Source organism: Pantherophis guttatus, chromosome 2, assembly GCF_059756535.1.
Source record: "Pantherophis guttatus breed Tessera chromosome 2, ASM5975653v1, whole genome shotgun sequence".
Classification (NCBI taxonomy): Eukaryota; Metazoa; Chordata; class Lepidosauria; order Squamata; family Colubridae; genus Pantherophis; species Pantherophis guttatus.
In genome coordinates this window covers 70423678-70444719 of record NC_142064.1, presented here as the reverse complement: position 1 = coordinate 70444719, position 21042 = coordinate 70423678, and the positions used below count along the sequence as shown (strand labels likewise).

The following is a 21042-nucleotide window of genomic DNA, read 5'->3' as shown; positions in this document are numbered from 1 at the left end:
TGAATTAACTGACAAATTGGAACTCTTGTGGCTCTTGCAATTGACTCTGTGCTGAATCAACAGTTGAGTGATTGAATGAGATCATGTTAAGTGGGATAGTTGCAGCTATGAAAGTAAATTATTTTATCCCACGGATTTGGGAGAACAGAGGGGAAAGGGAGACTAGTGGCTATAGCAAATGGCCCCTCATTCAGTATGAAATTTAAGTGATCACCGGCTGAGCGTGTTATAGCTGGCAGAAGCGGTTAGAATGCAGTATTGCAGGCAAACTCTGCCCACAGCCTGGAGTTTGTTCCTGACCGGCTCAAGGTTGACTCAGCCTTCCATCCTTCCAGGTTTGGTAAAATGAGGAGCCAGATTGTTGGGGGCAATATGCTGACTCTGTAAAGTGCTTAGAGGTGGCTGTAAAAGCAGTCTGAAGTGGTATATAAGTCTAAGTACTATTGCTAGTATATAATAAAGGTTAATTTATAAGCTAGTAATATCTGTAATTGACATTCTTGCCAAAAGAGACAAGATTCAAGTTATTATAATTTCTTTAAATGCTGAGAAAACCTGTAATGTGGTTTCTTGAACACTTCAGAAGGTAAATTTAATTTTCTTTGGCTGTCTTACATTTTGTTTGGGTATGATTTATTAGGTCTGTAAATAATGATTAATAATATGTTCTTTCCCTGATTAAATTAATATCAGAATATCAAGGTATGTGCCAAGAGTGACCCTTTTCTCCCTCTTTTTTAAATCGGCTTTAGAACTTTTGTTGTGTGATTAGAAATTCTAAAAACATTATTAAAATTAGAGTGGTGGGGCAAAGCATATAGTTTTAATCTATACTGATCGTATTTCATGTTAATGGCTGTGGCATATAGTATAGGTATCTGCAAGACTTCTTTTTTCAACCAGATTCTACTATTTGATATGCTTTTCAGTTTAAAGTTTTAATAAGAATTTTCTCTTCAAAATTATACAGGAATTTTTAAAATGTTATTATATTAAACCACTTCAATTAATTAACAAAACAAAAATATACCTACATCTATTGTATTGCAATATAATATCATTTCAGAACTAATAATTATGAGGATGATTTAAAAAGTGGGAAACATTTATCCCCGGAAAGAAATTGAAAACATTTAATTACAGGTATATAACATTGAAATATAAATACACTCTTCATACCTATAAAGTGGTTAACATGAAAGATGATTAGGTAACTGAATCAATAATTATTGAATAATTCATACAATATTGAAGAAGTTCAGAATTCACAATTATTTCAAACGCTCCCTATCTATTTGCTTTCTTTGGGAGATATAAGTCAGGAAGAATTTTTAAAAAATGATTTCAGAGAGAAGATAAGTTGGTGGCATAAAGTATTCAATAAATTCACTGAATTCAATGCCTGTTCTGTCTTCCTCTACTGTTTATCTAATTCATTTTCAAATGTTGGGCACAAGTTTTCCTCTTTCATAGAGCACCAATACACTTTTAAGCAATCAGCAAACTGACCTGGTTGGTTAGCAGATGTATACAGATAGTCCTCGTCTTGCAACCACAATTGAGCCCAAAATTTCTGTTGCTAAGCGAGACAGTTAAGTTTTGCCTCATTTTACTACCTTTATTGCCACAGTTGTTAAGTGAATCACTGTAGTTGTTAATTTAGTAACGTGGTTATTAAATGAATCTGGCGCCCCCATTAACTTTGCTTGTCAGAAGGTTGCAAACTATGATCACATGACCCCAGGGACCCTGCAACCATCATAAATACCAGTTGCCAAGCATTCAAATTTTGGTCACGTGACCATGGGGATGCTGCAATGGTTGAAAGTGTGAAAAATGGTCATAAGTCACTTTTTTCAGTGCCGTTGTAACTTCAATCACTAAATGAATGGTTGCAAGTCAAAGACTACCTGTACAAATAATTGCAGATAAACCAGTCACTACAATAATAATGTAGGGACGTGAGTAATGTAATAATGTAGGGATGTGGTGGCTCAGTGGCTAAGATGCTGAGCTTGTCGATCGAAAGGTCGGCAGTTCAGAGGTTCGAATCCCTAGTGCCACGTAACAGGGTGAGCTCCCGTTACTTGTCCCAGCTTCTGCCAATCTTGCAGTTCAAAAGCATGTAAAAATGCAAGTAGAAAAATAGGGACCACTTTTGGTGGGAAGGTAACAGCGTTCCGTGCGCCTTTGGTGTTTAGTCATGCCGGCCATATGACCACGGAGACGTCTTCAGACAGCGCTGGCTCTTCGGCTTTGAAACGGAGATGAGCACCGCCCCCTAGAGTTGGAACGACTAGCACATATGTGCGAGGGGAACCTTTAACTTTTTACAATAATAATCAATGTACTCATTAACTTAAAGAGTTTTTCAATTACCCTGTATACCATAAAAAGGAAACCGTAAGTTTTGCAGGCCAAATAGTGGTGCTAGGCAGCTTAAAAGAAAAACTAATTCACTCTCTTCCAGCATGACTGAACCAAGCGTGCATGATTTCTCTTCTGCCTCCATTCTCTCTCCATACCCCGAAAAGACACACTCAGACAGCAATGTCTCATTTTGTAGCACACTATCCCTGCTACCAGAAAGAGAAAGGCAGGAGGGACTTCAAGCTTTCCATAAAGCTCTAGAGGTGATGTGCCATTAAGTCCATCATCCGTGACCACTAGTCATGCTACCTGAAAATTACTAGAGTTACAGTTCAACACATTCAGAGATATCAGGTTGGGAAACAAAGGTCTAAATAGACAATTATCATAAAATCATAGAGTTGGAAGGGTCTCAGTGTTAATTTAGTCTAATTTCCTGTTCAGTGCAATAGTAGGAAGAATAAGGTGGCAGAAATAGACTCCGAGTAGTAGAAATAAAATCATAAGGCAGAAAATTTAACACAGTAAATGACGAACATTTTATGCAGAATTTTTAAAAATGTTATCTCACTTGCAATTAAAAGTTGTATATCAGAATTATATTATGTATATATTAGAATTTTCAACCAGTGCAATCCTACAACTTTCAGTGGTGTACAGAAAAAAAAAGTCCATAATATAATAACAAATGCAGTACAGATACAAAAATTAAAACCAGCAACCTAATTACAACAATAAACATTATTGTTCGCTGAACTAATTTAAAAAGCCCTTTAGAAAAGGGTTTGCTTAACTTGATTCCAGAAGGCCAGCAATATTGAGCTAATCTCATTGCAGGGAAAAGGTTGTTTCATAATTTGGGGGCTATAGAAAGAAACTATTCTTCCTAACCTTAACCCTGCTGCACCCCGCTGATAAAAAAAGTAATGGAGAACTATGGGGATTTTGGTGCCAAGCCATATACAACTTTACAAGTTAAAGCCAGCACTGGAAACCTACTGGCAGCCAATGCAAGGCTTGCAGTACAAAAATAATGCACTCATGGTATTTAGCGTAGGTTCCTAATGTTTTTGGGCAGTTCATGTAAAGCACATTCAGGGTAGTGATGAGAACCTACATTACTGTCCCTCCCACTGCATGTAAGGCTGCAACTGGTGCGCCAGCTGAAGCTGTATGTTCTCCTGACCACTGCATCTGTCCATCTAGTAGTAATGCAGAAAGTCTCCTGAATCTTGGGCCTGGTTTTCCAGGGACAGTGCCTGAGCAACACAGAACATTGCCATTTTAAAAGTAATTTTTATTAAATATTTTTCCAATAAAAGACACATATAAAAGAAAAAAATAAAAAGAGAATGTGCAAAAAAAAAAAACATGAAAAAAATGACTAAGAGAACAAAAGTAAGAAAAATAAGTGACCTCTAACTTCTTTGCAACAGAAATTAGCCAAATTATCAAACCTTCCTCCTTAATATGAAACAATTTCTTCACCCCCTTGTTTAGTTCTTTTTCAATCATCAAATCCATTAAGTCATTACTTTTCTCTTTTCAGCAAAAATGCGAGATAGAACTCCAATTTGCTTGATTTCAGCTACAGTCAGTTTCTTTCCACTCAGGTCACATGGATTCCAGCATTATTTCAACCTCACCATTGGACGAGCCAGTGTTGTAATATAGAATAGGGTCACTCCAAATTAACAGATGATCTTTCTCTAGTGGCAAGAAACATTTACTTTCTCAGATACATGTTTAAAAGTTATGAGAAGAGAATCAAGCCTTACTGCACCCAACCTATGAAAGGTTCCTGGTGTCTCTTCACTTCTAAGCACTGATTGAAATCACACACTAAGGAAGGAATGGAACCACTGGAGCACAGTGCCACCAACCCTTAATTCCCAAAGACTGTTGAGGATACCATGGTCTGAGAGGTTTAACAGGAGCAGAAGGAATGAACTTCTCTACCTAGATCCTGCCAGGCCTGAATCCCTCTTGAAAATGGTCCAAAAATCTGCCTTCTCTAAGATCAGGGATGGGTTCTAAATTTTTTTACTACCGGTTCTGTGGGCGTGGCTTATTTTGTGGGTGTGGCTTGGTGGGGGGTTAATGTGACTGGGTGGGTGTGGCCAACCTTTTTTTTTTTTTTTTTTTTTTTTACTTTTAAAAGCATTTTTTCTACAACCTTAAGAGGTTGCAGAAAACAATGCTTAGAAAAGCCTCTGCCGATCAGGCAACTCAGCTGGGATCGTCAGAGGGTTTTCAAAGCATTTTTTTTTTACCACCTCTTCGGCTGAAGAGGTTGTAGAGAAAATGCTTTGAAAAGCCTCTGACGTTCCCAGCTGAGCCGCGGGATCATCAGAGGCTTTTTTTTTTTTAATTTTAAAAGCAGTTTTTCGAAGAGGTTGCCTCTGATGAGGTGGGCGGGGTAAGTGACCGGTGACCGGGCCAGGGACTGGTTCGGGGGCATGGCCAGCCAATGTTATTACCGGTTCTTGGAACTACTACAAATTTTTACTACAGGTTCTTGCGAACCGGTGCGAACTGGGTGCAACCCACCACTGTCTAAGATGCTCTGAAATTGCCTTCCTACCATGACCTCAACAAGGAAAAGGGAAGGTCAGAGCAACACAAAAGTTATCTGATAGCACTGGATCAAATATCTCATCTGTCTTTCAGGATATACTGATGACTTTTAGAATCACACACTTGAAAGAAGTGATGAAATTCTGATCTGAACCCTTTCAGGTAAATCTACTCTGAACATTCTTCTGCCTGCTTCACTCTCCGCCCTTGATGTAAGACAGACACAGACCAAAAGTGAGAAGCACTTTTAAATATATTTGTGTTGGAAGCAGAAAACTGAAAAAGAAGGAATTCCAAAGAGGACTAAATTGCTTACAAAGTTGAAGTGATGGAAATATACCTCATTTTATGTTATAAAATCCAAAGTCGAACTAGAATTAGATTGTATATTCATTCAGAATTTAAATACTCAAGATAATAGAATTCTCTCATTTCTCTACTATTAGCAAGTGTCATTAAACTGAACTTCTGAATAGGTGATTCATTATGTTAATGACCTCACAGGTAACATGGACAAAGATTCCTTGATATTGCTTAAAACAGAGCCAAATCATTGTTTATAGAATTTATTAATCAATAGCTTTACAGAATACAAAAATATTTGCAGATTAACAGCAAAGCTGAAAAATGATATGGCCATTTTCAAATGTATTCAGATAACATTTGAAATCACTACAAACCTCATAAAACGTATATATAAAAAGCATCTTATTTTAGACTTTCTTGATCTATTACCCTTTTGATGCTTACACTATCTCAGAGGCATATGCTGTCTTATAGTGTTCAACAGACACATAACAAATATTTTATATTTCTACAGTGCTTTCACAGATAGGAAAAAACATACAGAACTGTTAACCGGAAGATTCCCATCATATTCCTTACAAACATGCACAAAAATAACAAATCCACTTCAAACATGCAATTAAAGATTCAGCACTCACCATTAGCAGCATAATATGGGAATGTTCCTTGAAAAAACTTATATCTGGATGTGTGTACTAAATTCTGAAATCAGCACGTATTCCAGCAATGAAATCGATAAGCAAACATTCTGGTCATTTTCTACTCCTTAATGGATTCTGAGGGAAGCCTTCAACTCTTTAGCTTGACTTTCCACTCCTTGATCACAAAGCAATTAAGAAACCTGTTTCAAAGTTCTCAACGCCCAATTATTATTACAAGACCAGACTCCTTTACCCGGCAGAGAGATATAATAACAGATGTGTAGGGAAACCAATGCTATTATGAAATGCTCAAGATTTAGACAAACAGGCATATGAAAACTAAGCTCAACACGTTAGAACTAAGGACTTAAGGGTGTACAGAATAAAACAAGTCTCAACAGTCCCCAAGCAAAGCATGATGTGAAACTTTTCATCTAGGAACTTTAAGATACTCCCAGTGAGTAATGGGCCAATCTGAATTATACACAGGCCTAGAAACTTGGACAGACCACTTAATTTCTTAGTTATAATATATCTGTCTATAGCAAAGCAGAGTTTCACAGGAGAAAGAAAAAAAAAGAAGCAAACTGTAACAGTGTTAAAATTTCTGCCTCCGTTTTACATAAATCAATCAGATTGAGAGAAACTAACTGTGGTGGAAATGCTAGATGAATCCTTAAATCATGATAGGCTATACATGTATTACTGTAAAGCAATATTTATATTAGCAGGTTTTTATAGAGCATTTACAGTATATCTGCATTTTAAAAACCTCTGATTGGACAAAGAAATTACATGATTATTGTGCAAAATGCAAGCACAAAATTTATGCATATATTGAAATAACATTTACCCCTTAAACAGTGGAATTTCCTTTTCTTACTAGTAGGTGAATGATTGCAAGAGAGTTTCTTTATTACTAGACAATAAAGAAACTCATTTTACACTACAAATTTATATCCGCACATTCCATGCATAATTTTACTCCCAAGAGAAAGACTGCCTCCCTAAAATTCTCATTCTTCTGAACAGAGTGCCAACACTTAAAGCAACTTCTATAATTATAAAACTTAAACATTTTTGAACAAAATTTGATTCCTGTGATCCTTCAAATTATTCTAACATCTTATACTTAAACCTTAAAGCAAATTATTTACCTAGCTTGTTGTTTATTTGATTTATAAATTGCTTTCTACCCAATGGCAAAGATCTTAGAATTCTTAAAGTTTTTATTTAGTTTTATATTTTTACTGAACCCTGATATTACATAGTTTAAGTCAATCCCAATGGTCAGTCTGTCTGTCTGTCTGTCTGTCTGTCTATCCATCCATCCATCCATCCATCCATCCATCCATCCATCCATCCATCCATCTATCTATCTATCTATCTATCTATCTATCTATCTATCTATCTATCTCATGGGTTTGAAATATGTCAGGAAAAAATATTAATGTATTGGATTTCCTGGATAAGGTTATATAGCACCAAAAACCATTATGTCCATTTCTGGATGATGTGTTAAATTCAAGGCCTCCTGTTTACATTTTCAAATAGTTTGAGGCCATGTTACCTGAAGACATTTCCTCCCTTTAATTAACTTACCAGGGACTCTGCCTAGATGCCCTTCCTATGAAGTAAGACTGGAGGCTTAAAACCACACAGTCATTTTCAAAGAGTGAAATAAAAGTACAGTATGTAAATGAAGTTTGATTACTGATACTTAGTAATTCCTCAACTTAGTAACAGGCATATCAGAACTGCAACTCCTATCATTAACTATTAAAAGGATTTATTATCAGATATGATGAAATGATATATGAATATGTAATTCTTAATAGATCAGCAAGATTCTGGGTTGGGCAGACATAAATTCTGTTTCCTGGCCTTCTAAAATATGCAAATATATCCCAAAGAGAATTGTAACTTCTTAAAAAATTGATGTCACCAATGGAAAGGAGAACAGAGTAACAAAAGGGTTTCTAACAACCCCGAATTGAACAGGGCTGGCAGAAATGTTATCCTTTGGGCAGAGAGAATAAAGTCAAAATGCTTTGTCCTTAATAGAATAGAATAAATAGAATAATTTTATTTCTATACCGCCCTTCTCCCGAAGGACTCAGGGCGGTGTACAGCCTATTAAAAGCACAAAACAAACATCAATTAAAATAATTTAAAATTATTAAATAATTCGGCTCAATTTAAAACCCCAGAAATTTAAAACACCCAATTTAAAATTATTATGTTGATAGCCCGGCCTGGCGGAACAACAGGGTCTTGAGTGCACAGCGAAATACCCGGAGGTCGGAGATCTTACGCACTAATGTTTTGGACAACTATGTAAATGTAATTGTACAGGCACAAGAGCTGGTGAAACAAGACAACACTGTCATTTTAAGTGTAATGTTCTATATAGCAGCATGCATAAAATGAATCAAAACAAGAATATGTTATGCCAACAACTGATTAGCACACTACTATAAGGAACATACGAGATCAACCTGTTTAAGCTAATGGTGTGTTTTAAGACATTCTGCTTTTCTGTAGAGAATGACCAGTCCTCTTTAACTGAAGAATTGAAATGCTGGCTGGTGGATTCTGGGAGTTGAAGTCCACACATCATAAAGTTGACAAGCTTAAAAAACATTGTTCTATGTACTAATCATTTCCTCATCTCTCATTTAAATCACATACTTTCTTGTTTTGCTTCCTCAAGATTTACATAGCCATAATTAACTATCAACTTGATGCTTAATGGTGGCCATTAAGGGTTCACTGGCCGCACCTAACCAATATAATTGTTTGTTACTTATAAACAGAGCCTAAAGGTTTTAGGGATTGTAAAACCAGATGCTACTGGGCTTGCCAGCAGTCCTCTGGTCTAAGGAAAAAGTAAACATAAAAAGGAGTAGAGAAAAAGAGAAGATAAGTATGTTTAGCTGTTAATTAAAAAAGGGATGCAAGAGTTATAATGGATAGGTGGAATGAAAGCAGTTGAGAAGAAAGCCAATACAGATGGTCTTACTGTAAGATCTACTCACCCTGATGAACATAAGTGAGAGCATCTTTGCAATTTAAGGAACATTCCAAAGGCACAATCCTTAGTTTGACTATGATTAACTTGTCTGTTATTCTTCAGTGAACAAGGCTATTTCCTTTAATTCTTTCAACTGTAGGACAAGTATCTATGGAGATTCTCAATCATCGTGGTCACAGTTGTCCCAAAGGTGCTATTCAAAAGGCAACAGAATTTTCTTGGGTTTTTTTTTTCCTTTGTTCTTTTCCTTGATGAGAAGGGAAATGTCTTCAAGACCAAAAGGAAGTCCAATTGACTTTTGAATAGCACCTTTGTAAAACAAGTAGAACATGGAAGAATAAAAGGCATTCCATTTTGCACATATACAAATATAGTTGTATAGGGTTATCTATTAGGGCAGCCTCCTCCAACCTAATGTCATGTATAGTATGTTGTATATTTCTAACTATAAATGTTCCCATAATGAAAATATAAGTTTCACATCTCTAAGGACTGAAATCTCTCCTCCCCCCCTATTTTTTCTGGAAAACTGCAGTCATCCAGAATGCATTTTGCACCCTGGATTAATACGAACCAGTTATCATGCAAGAGCCATCCAAGCACAGACATCATTAAAATGGGAATCGCAAGGTAGAGATTTTATGTTCACATTTCCATAACTGAAGGATGCCCACACAGGCTCAGATAAATTTATAGAATTTAGAAAATATTAGGCCCAGTTTCCCTTATAAAAGAAGGACTGCTTACAACTAAGACAAAACATTACCTGTAAAACTGCCATTAATATTCACTGAGTGGGCCATGTTTGCTCACTGGCAAATCCAGCACCTGATTGTTAGGAGTCATGCAAATCAAGCATCAAGTCCAAGGCATGCAACCTGAAATAAAGAAAGAGAAATCATTGTAACATTGTATTTAAAAAAAACATTTCTTAATAAAAGCCCCCCAAATACAGACTGCCATTCTATATTCAAACCTGAAAGGTTGTAAAGTAGAAACTCTAAGAACGGCAGGAGTTCCTTTATTTTAATATGCTACCATCATGCCATTTTGGGAATTAATATGATTCTTACAACGAACCATGAGCTGGACCACCACATGAAGAAGCTTAGACTGTCTGCATAAACACCTACTGTACATCAATACATATCCCACGTGCCTTTTAGTGAACAGAAGCAAACCTGCACCAGACATGCTAGGAGTCTACTCATCTTCTGTGCTTAATTGCACATGGTTACCTATATTAAAGAACCTCATTAAGTTAGCCGCACACAGATCACACTACTAGCCACGGGGTCTTCCCATAAATGATTGCAGAAGCCTGGTTTCCAAACTGTGCTTAAGTAGGTTAACTGAACTCATGAGACTGCTACTTCTAGTAGCTTAAAACTAAACCTTAACTAACCTACTGCAAACCACAGTCACTGGTTTCTGTCATTTTGAAATAACATGTATCTTTCATTTATTTGCTAAGTCAAGAATATTTTTGGTTACTCACTTATGGATTAACAGATCTGTGAGAGAATATTTATTTATTTAGATATCCTTCTTTTATCCTGCCTTTATTTCTTTATAAGTAACTCAAAGTGGCAAACATATCTAATACCACTTCCTTCTCCTATTTTCCACATAACAACAAGCCTGTGAGTTGAGTTGGGTTGGGCTGAGAGAGAGTGACTGGCTTAAAGTCACCCATCTGGCTTTCATGCCTAAGGCAGGACTATCCCAAAGGTGTTTTTTCAAGAGGCAACTGGAGTTTCTGGTTTTTCTGTGAAGATGTTTCGCTTTTCATCCAAGAAGCTTCTTTAGCTGAAGCAGAGCTGAAAAAGCTTCTTGGATGAGAAGCAAAACGTCTTCAAAGAAAAACCAGAAACTCCAGTTGCTTCTCGAAAAAGCACCTTTGGGACAACCATGACCTGGATGACTGAGAATCTCCATAGACATAAGGCAGGATTAGAATTCCCAGCCTCCTGGTTTCTAGATCAGCACCTTAACCACTACAGAGATCATTTACCATTCAAATTTTACTGTTAACTATTATTAACAATAAATTCAGTCCATGCTTTTCATTGAATACAAAATGAACAAGTCACTGAGTGTATGGAAGGAAGCCTTAACTGCACAAATTCTTTATGTTCTTTTAATCCGTGCAATGAGAATTTTTAATGGATTATCAAACCATTAAAGGAAAGAAAATAATAAAACAAATACATAGGACCGTAAAAGGAAATAAATAAAATTCAATTTACAAAAGTCATCATCTTATTCTTCCTTAGCAGTTTCTGTTATATTATTATACTAAAATGATGCAGTATCTTTTATTGGTTATTAACACTCTTTGGAGCTTGTTACAACACTAAGTCTAGCAGAAGATGGATGAAACTAAATATTGATTAAATTGTTAAAAAGAACAGAACTGCCAAAATACAATCCATATTATTTGTGGCAATGCTGAGGCTGGCATTCTATTCTTATCAGTCTTGAGTTTTAATTGAGTCACACCTTGAAATTACAGGGCTCTGGAAGACTTTTAGGCAAATGCAAGAACAGGTAAGGGCTGGCCAAGAGTGTAATTTCTTAATATAAACTGGTGTTGAGATGGGGAAAGCCTTCTTAATTCAGGTTTCAGATTTCTACACTCTGCAGAATGCTAGTCCTAAAGTTCTGTAAAATGCAGAATAGGAATGAAAATCAAAATAAGCAAGGAAATGGTAAGAGAATACCTATCCACTCTAGAACTCAAATCAAACCAGATGAATTACACCCTGGGGTTCTGAAGGAACTGGCAGACGTGATCTCTGAACCACTGAACCATATCTTTCAAACATCCTGGATACCGGGAATATATCAGATGATTGATAGGGCTGAGCAAGGGCTGAGCAAGTTCCCATCTTAAAAAAGGGAAAAACAATGGATTCAATAAACTACAGACCTATCAGCCTGACATCAATATCTGGGAAGATTCTGGAAAAGCAACAAATATGAGAACATCTAGAGATAAACCAAGTCATACAGAAGCCGATATGGGTTTGCCAAAAACATATGAGGCCAGACAAATCTTATTGTATTCTTTGACAATGTGACAAAATTAATGGACCAGAGAAATGCTGTGGATATAATTTTCTTGGACTTCAGTAAAGCATTTGCTAAAGTGGACCATAACCTACTATTTGATAAAATAGAAAAAATTCATCAAATTTTTAGGCTAGGCAGCATCACCATCAGATGGATTCGTAATTGGCTGACCAACCACATTCAATGTGTAATCTTAATGGAACTGCATCTATACTGAAGGAGGTATGCAGTGGGGTACCGCAAGGCTCTATCTTCGGCCAAGTATTCTTCAATATCTTCATCAATGATTTAGATGAGGAGATAGAAGGGGAACTCATCAAATTTGCAGATGACACAAAGCTGGAAGGAATAACCAACACTCCAGAAGATAGGCTCAAGATACAGAAGGATCTCAACAGACTTGAACACTGAGCCTTGTCTAACAAAATGAAATTCAGTGGTGGGAAAAGCAAGGTTCTACATTTAGGCAAGGAAGACCAAATGCACAGGTATAGAATAAGTGATACCTGATTCAATAGTAGTAACTGGGAGATGGATCTTGGAGTCCTAGTGGAGAATCACTTAAATATGAGCCAGCAGTGTGCTGCAGCTGCCAAAAAAGCCCACAAAGACCTAAGTTGCATTAACAGAAGGATAGAATCAAAATCACACCAAACATTAGTACCACTTTATAATGCCTTGGTAAGGCCACACTTGAAATATTACATACAGTTTTGGTTACCATAATGAAAAAAAAGATATTGAGACTCTTAAAAAGAATGCAGAGAAGAGCAACAAAGATGATTAGGGGGACTGGAGGATAAAACATATGAAAAATGGTTGCAGTAATTGGCTATGCTTAGTTTAATGAAAAAAAAGGTCTGGGGTGACATATAGTAATGTTCCAATATCTAAAGTACCTGAAGGCAGAAGAAGCAGCAATGGATGGAAACTAATCAAGGAGAAAACCAATCTAGAACTAAGGAAAAATTTCCTGACAGTACAATTAATCAATGGAACAACTTGCCTCCAGACATTATGGGTACTCCAACACTGGAGGTTTTTAAGAAAAGATTGGACAAATTGGTATAGGTTTTCCTGCTTGAGCAGGGGGTTGGACTAGAAGACCTCCAAGGACTCTTCCAATTCTTTTATTATGTTAAAATAGTTCATTTAAATTTAAGATTGGTAAAATAGTTCATTTTAATTTAAGTTTGATTAAGAGCTGTTCAACATGGGTGAGAACTTGGAATTTCTCTGAAAAACTGTATTTATTTTTATTTATGTCAAGATTTATAATGCTGCCCAACTCAGACTATGTGACTCTGGGTACAACCTAAATAGACAATAAATTTAAACACAACGTTTAAAATAAATAGACAGTATATAAACACAAAAGATAAAATGTAAAATAGTTACTAAGGACATAGCAAAACAACATAGGGTGGACTCCCCATTCAGTCAACCGCTAATGCCAGGGGAAAGGGCCAGGTCTTAAGGGCTTTCCTCAAATTAAAGATTCTCACAACCCAAGTTTTTACTGTTTATTGATTCATATTATGATATGAAGGACAATTTTTAATGAAACAGCCCATATCAAAACGGGATGCTACCTGTCATAGGCCGCATTTATATCAGGATGATTTCAGCTTAATTATAATATATAAGAGGCCCTTGGTGCTCTCTGACCTTGTTTTCTTGCAAACATTTCATTACCCAAGCTGGTAATATCATCAGTGCACTGATTATGTTACCTAGTTGGGTAATGAAACCTTTGCAAGAAAACAACGAAACTCAGACCCCTCATTTCAATACTGAGCTACAAATATTTTCTTTTTATTAGTATAATATTTAAATATGCAACAAGTAGTATCTACACCACAAATAGCTGAAGCTTTAAGTAAAACAGCCTTTGTTCCTGAATTCATGTTTTTAAACCTTAATAGATGAAACAAAGATTGCAGGATCCAATCTGGGTTGGTCACCGGGACCAGAGGTTTTGTCTTCTGAGCTTTTGGACTCATGCGAGAGCCCATCTTCAGGGAGCTTCTCTCTAGCCGGTAACCAACCCAATTTGGATCATGCAACATTATCCCGGGTCACGTATATTCACCTTCATTCATGAAACAAAGATTATTTCCACTGAAACAGCAAATAAAGTAGCTTATATCAGTGGTGAAATCCAATTTTTTTTACTATCGGTTCTGTGGGCGTGGCTTGGTAGGCGTGCAGGGGAAGGATACTGCAAAATCTCCATTCCCGCCAACACTCCAGGGGAAGGATACTACAAAATCTCCATTCCCACCCCACTCCAGGGGAAGGATACTACAAAATCCCCACTCCCTCGCCACTCCTGGGGGAAGGATATTGCAAAATTTCCATTCCTGACTCACTCTGGGGACAGCCAATGATGGTATTTGCCAGTTCTCTGAACTACTCAAAATTTCCGCTACCGGTTCTCTGAACTGCTCAAAATTTCTGCTCCAGTTCTCCAGAACCTGTCAGAACCTGTTGGATTTCACCCCTGGCTTATTTCTTCCAATATATTGTGATTGCAGTTGCCAACATATGTAGAGCAGAGGAGAACTGCTTTAGACAGTATACCAATATATATTTATTTTACATTTGACAATAGATATGGAAGTTCTCCAAATCTCTCTAAATTCTGTATCTTTTCAAAATCCCTGCAAATACATTTCCTCAGGCTTATTGCTTTATTAAACGAACATATAGACCAGTCCTGGACAACCTGTAGAGAAGAAATGACAATATTGATAAACTGCAACCCAGAAAGGAATAGCTAATGTGCCAACCAGCAATTCAATGGCTAGCAGAGTGCCAACAGTGATGGAGCTGGCAGTGTTGGTGAGGCCTGGAACTGTTGGAGGCACTCAGCAGCATGTATTTATTGGGGGCGGGTGGGGGGACAACTTCTTTTGGTAATGATAACATTTAAGAGCAGTGAATTTATTGAGCTTTTTAAAAATACTAGCAGGCTGTAAAGGGCACTAACTACCTAATCCAGCACTTGAGAGAAGAGCCAGATCTTTAAAGCTATCCAGAACACCATTGTACACAACACAATTTTATATCTAACTATAAAAGACTCTCTTGAAAATCTTTTAAATAAACAAGATCTAGCATCTAAATTTGATTAGCCAGTCTGGAAGTCTTTACAGAATAAAATTCCTTTCTAATCTATTCTGACAAGTTATCAGGAGTTGTCTATGAAAATAATTCATAATTGGTATTCCATTTCTTTAAAATAGTATTGAATATTTAAAATGTCATTAAGGATTACAAATGTACTTCTATAGACTTCCAATTTATCTATTCTTTTTTTTAAAAGAAACCTTCACAGTTTTTGAATTTGTTTTATCCTTTATTATGCTGCTTCTATTTTCTTATAAATTGATGCACTATTGAAAGCTGAGAATACACATTTCCTCCTCTCAGCCGTATGAAAGCTGTGCATGTTTTGTGCTTGAACTAAACACAGATACCAGGTGGCAGCCAAGCCCTTTCAGTCCCTAATCAAACTGTATTTTCATATGAACCTAATTCTGTTTTTATACAGTAATTCAGTTTCTAAATTATAAAACTGACTACGTATTTCCCTTCACCTAACACCCCCTGCCATTGTTTCATCCTGATAATTATATTGTTCAAAAAAAGACAATATAGATTCTTAAATTCTTTTTAAAAAATGAAGAAAAATTATAGTTATCCCTATTATAAACAATCTTAATAATTGCAGAGATAAAGTAAGCTTAACAGAAAAAAAAATGCTGTTGTGTATTTTATGGATAAGAGCCTACTGCATTGCAGAAAGTGAAGTCTAAACACTTTACGTTATTGAAAAAGGCTCTTGTCCACAAAAATTGTGCACCAACAATGTTGATGCTACAATAGATAACCCCCCTCTAGTAGATTTATTTCAAGAGTTAGACCGCTTGTCAAGTCTCTTATCTCAACCATTCAACAATTCACTGAAAAAAGCAACAGGCATCATTAAGAACATATCTTTCAGCAGGATTTCATTGTGCTACCTAGATAGTGTATTTCAAATCTGAAACACTGCAGTTTGATAATAAAAACAATAATAAAAGCTGCTTTCCTGGCAGAGAATGTCAGGTGCCACAGGAGGGAAACTGTCCAAAGGTAACTGTGATAGATATGCTAACACACATCAATTAACCCATATGATTATACTTAATTTGACATATTCAGAACAAATGCAAATATCCAAATTCACCAACCATGCCACCTTGTCTGATTGGTTAAACAACTGGCAAGTCGCTGTGGAAAGGTCAAACAAACAACCCCTGACCCACCAAAAAAAAACCACACACAGGAAGAACACACATTAATCCTAGGAAAGACCTAAACAACTGAGGCATTCACAGCACAACTGTTTCACTTGTCTAGGTTTTATTTGCTCCATTACTGTAAATCAACTTAAGAAAAGTAGCGTTGAACTGTGCTAAATAAATCTACAATTTAAATGCATCCTTTATTTATCTTGTATGTGATAGAAAGATTGTTAGTAAGAAGCTATCAACTCATTTAGTACCTTGCAGTTTTCCGTTTAAATAATATTTCTTTAGGAAAAAAATTATGTTGTTACACAAAATAGCCAACTGCATCACAGATGCATCTTAATTTTCTAACCACCCCATGTGGGTTTCCTTACCTGATTTTGAATTATGGTACCCTAAAAGCTCTTTATAAGATATTTCACTCAATTTTATAAACAGAATATATTCTATATTCTCTGTATATTTGTAGAAATATCACTATGTCCAATTCTTCATTCATATGTACAATTATTAAAAAGTTTGGAAGTTTAAGCCTTTTTCTGTTAAATTAAGCACAGCATATATACATGCATCATACTATACCTTTAAGCTATGGTAACCCAATTCCCCCAAACCCAATGTTTAAGTAGTTTATCGCTTGTGATGCTATCGGGATTCTCTGCAGCCCATTGAAAAAATGTAAGAGTTATTAAAAAAAACCTTAAATCTCCCTAAAATTATTAAATTGAGAACACTAAAAAAAAAAGGATTTGTCTACATGCATTGATAAAATAACTTCTTTCACACTAAAATAGTTATCAAATGTATCCACTTTGGTACTATAATTACACTGTTTGGATTTGGATTTATAAGATGAAACTCTTGGTAGCACAAGTTATGCTTACGGAATCAAAATCTCACTGACTCCAAAATCCACTTCTGCAACCGCAGACTTGCAGCTAATGACTGGATGTTGGAAAACTAACATAATCATCAATTTTTCGGCTTATATTTTCCTCAGACATTTTTGAAACTGGAATTCTCCTTCCACTTACACCTTTAAATTCAACCCAGGTTTTCCCAAGTGAAAGCAACAGCAGTTTTGAAGAAGAAAAAGGCAACAGCTGTCTTATTTTTCTGTCCAACTCTATTTTCTAAAGAATAACCAGATACTCACAGTAATCCATTAACCACAATTTTCAGTGAAAAGGGTACCTGGTATTTTTAGCAATACTTTCTTGAGTGATTTGCAATCCATTTACTTCAAAGCATAAAACCCTACTTACCATTTCACCAGATGTCATGGGGAAGCTTTCCAAAATATCTTAATCTATATGTTCTTCCTGTCACAAAACAGTTTTATCTGTGTGATCCTAAGTTCCCTAGAAATAATTCAACTACATAAAATGTGGAGAGTTGTATTACAAAAGTAGAATTAAATTAATCTGTAATTCTTGACCAGTAAATGCTAGAGATTATTCCTTCTAATAGGGAAACTGAATATTTGAATAGCAATTTACAAGCAAAATATAGCTATTAAATTGTAAGGGAAGCAAAAACATTAGATATTATTTCTGTTTAATCTACAAAAGCAACATACCCAGCCTTATAAAATGCTGAAGACACTTAAGGAGGGTTATACAGATGTTTGAAGGGACACATTCAGAAATCGGAAATAATCAGACCTACCGAAAGTCAAATCAGGCTAATAATAGTTTCTCATTCTGACATGCAGTTCAAGGAAGGAGAGTTCTGAGTTTCTATTATCTACCAGAGGAAAAAGCACATATTATGGTTATATGTTAATTTTAAAAACCCAATAAAATAAGAAGGAATTTGTTGGCTATTTAATTAATAAGTATGAAAACACATACTTTATTTTATTGTACACCACTCAGAGTTGGTCTATGAGTGAGATGGGCGGTCTTTAAATCTGACAGAAAGACAGACATCATAAAATGGGGGACAGGAATTTTCAAGTCCTTCTCCTTTTAGAAACGTTTTTCCAAGTACCTATTCTTTTGAGTACATTCTTAAGTATGCTACATTCTTGAGTAAGAATGTGATGAAATTGGCAGCAGGATGGTTATAAGAAACATCAATGTCATTTGAGACTCATAGATTGAGGGAACGTCATGGAAAAGGAAGGGTGGTAGCAAGAAAAAGGATGGTCCTTCTACATCCGAAGGGATATTTGTCAAAGATGAAAAGAAGTCACATTTCTTTTCTTATCTAAAGGTTAGAAAAATGGTAACCAATTTTGTAACAAAATGGTAAAATAAGGATCTCTTTTCCAGTTTCTAAATACCATTTCCAGAATGCTGGGCAACATATTATGACCTGACTAGGAAGTTATTAGAGTGATCAATGGCGGTCACTCAGAGTTGAGGACAGATCTGTTAATTGCTGAATTCAATCCCACTCTTATCACAATAGTTTTCACGAGTGGAAACCTTTTCTTCCTATTTTTGTCTATCTGCTTCATTGTTGCCATTAGGAGCTCAAATTTACGTGATAACTTTGCAATTTAGGACAGGACAAGTTTGTTTATAGCCATATCCATATTTACATGCTGGCCTGTTTATCTTGAACCAACTCTGGAATTCAGGTCTTGTCCTAGTTTGATATATAGTCTTACATTCAAAAAATATAAAGGATAAATCATCTAAAACAATCGGTCAGGTAATGAACTCCTAAGATCATTTCACGAAAATAATGTTGTACAGTCAACTGTAAAAACACCAGAATAAAAAAAAAATCTATAGACTCTATTTTGAAAACATTTCATTGTTATCATTTTATTAAACAGTCTTGACTAATTTTACAAAAATAAAAGAATCCGCTATCTTTAGTGATATCGATACCGTATTTTTTCTGCCACTTTTCTCTCTTTTAAAAGGAGGATGAAGAATGCAGACATTGAAGGTGGCACCCACAAACCATGCTCACCCCCATTTCCTATAATATTTGAGCCTGAAGGATCTATGCCTACTCAAGAACTCAAAGAAAGTTTAACTGATAGGCAGAGCCTCAAGCATGAGAGATTTCTTAATTTCTTGTAAGATGTTTCCCACAGAAGAAAGTGAGGGATGATTGCTCAGCTCACAAAATAAGGTGGAGGCTTAAAATCAAAAGTCTTCCTGGGAAGGAAACCTGAAGAACTGGAAGGAGATATATAGGCTAGCAATCTAAGATAGACTTAGGCAATGTTTGTTACTGAAGATTCCTTGTGGTTGGTTTTAGTTCAGGGCAGTGTTGCCTTGTGTTTCTAAGACAGATGGGACAATGTGCACTAATGAAGAATGTATTTATTTATTTAAAATACTTATATGCTATTCATTTCAAAAGTAGAACTCTGGGTAGCTCACAAACTCAATATAAACACAACAACATCTAGAAAATGAAAAATACCCCCCCCAAGTAAAATAATATATGGCACCACACCCACATTCCCTTGATGCAACTCACAACACTCCAACTTAACCCTATCCCAACACTTGGTGGAAAATCAAGCTCTTCAAGGCATTTCAGACTCCTGGATCTCAAAAAGAAGGGTGTTCCGTAGGGGTGGGGCAGCCACAGAAGACACATGCTTCCTAGGTCCCACTACATGGCAACAACTAGATGACAGCCTAGATAAAACTCTTGAAGTGTTTATGAATGTGGGATCTGAAGTTCCACTGAACAATTAGGGACCACTGTGTTCAAAACTCTCCGCACAGAGAACTATGGGAAAGGCAGAAGAGAGAAACGATCACATTCCACCAGCTAAAAAAGCTGCTGCCAGGCTGGAAAAAAAAATGCTTTCCAGACTAGAAAACGGGATACCGTGAGTTCTAGTTCCACTTTAGACATGAAAACCATCTGGGAGACTTTGGGCTAGTCATTCTTTCTCCATCCACCCATCTCACAGGGTTGTTGTGGGAAAATAGGAAGAGGAAGGTATGTCAGATATGTTCACCGCCTTGACTTATTTGTACAAAGGCAAAATACAAATAAATAAATAAATAAATAATGTATGTCCCAGTAGGACTTCTTCAAGTCATTCTAAAAATCAAATTGTGGCAGGTTATCAGCCAAGCAAAGAATGGAATCTAGTGGTACATTCTACATATAACTTGCTAAGGAAAGTGACAATTACTGAAAGTAAATAGTGTTTGATATCTTAATAACAGAGAAAAAAATGCACAAGAGATGTTTTGCCTTGTGTCTTACATCAAATCCTGTACACTCACAAAATCTTTTGACAATTTGGATGTCTTTTTTTTCTATAGCTTTTAATTCAGACTTTCTGCAAATTGTTAAGATTTCATGGGCATTGGGTTTCCCTTTCCATAATTTCATTTGGGAATTATGACAAGTGTGTGTGTGTGTGTGTGTGTGTGTGTGTGTGTATCTGTAAAACATTAGTTGAGGATGAATGCCTAGCTCCATTTTCAAATCATTGCTAAAATGTTTTGTCAGCTGTACTTAAAGAAAAAAAGATAATTATTCTTTACACTTTGACATGAAAATGCTTCTTGAACATTTTAAATCTTGTCATTATTAATGGTAATCATTTATCATTACCTTATGAAACATTGGTTTTAATTAGTGTTTGTGTATCCCAGTATTAAAACATCTTTTAGGGAAAACTGAATTTCTATAGCATTATAGTGTTACAGCATGATGTCACTTTTACTAACAAAACATTTTATCTGAAAAGACTTTTGGCTCTGAAAGAGCAATTAAGAATAAACAGGGTGATAAATAGCATCCACTA

At 35.9% G+C, this 21042-nt stretch overlaps 1 protein-coding gene across 6 annotated transcripts in view; it reads right to left on the bottom strand.

Moving 5' to 3' along the window:
• The window catches only part of KANK1 (KN motif and ankyrin repeat domains 1), a 125950-nt gene that overhangs the window by 46984 nt on the left and 57924 nt on the right, over positions 1-21042 (bottom strand). For 3 of the 6 annotated variants that reach the window (XM_034410299.2, XM_087886174.1, XM_087886173.1), the window contains exon 2: positions 9695-9806. The exons of 1 other annotated variant lie outside the window; for it this stretch is intronic. In XM_034410299.2, the coding sequence (XP_034266190.2) occupies positions 9695-9731 (37 nt within the window). In that variant the 5' untranslated portion in view covers positions 9732-9806. Of the gene's footprint in view, positions 1-5891; positions 6230-9694; positions 9807-12509; positions 12613-21042 lie in introns of those variants that run through there. 2 more of the 6 variants (XM_060690529.2, XM_087886177.1) reach the window with 2 other exon arrangements.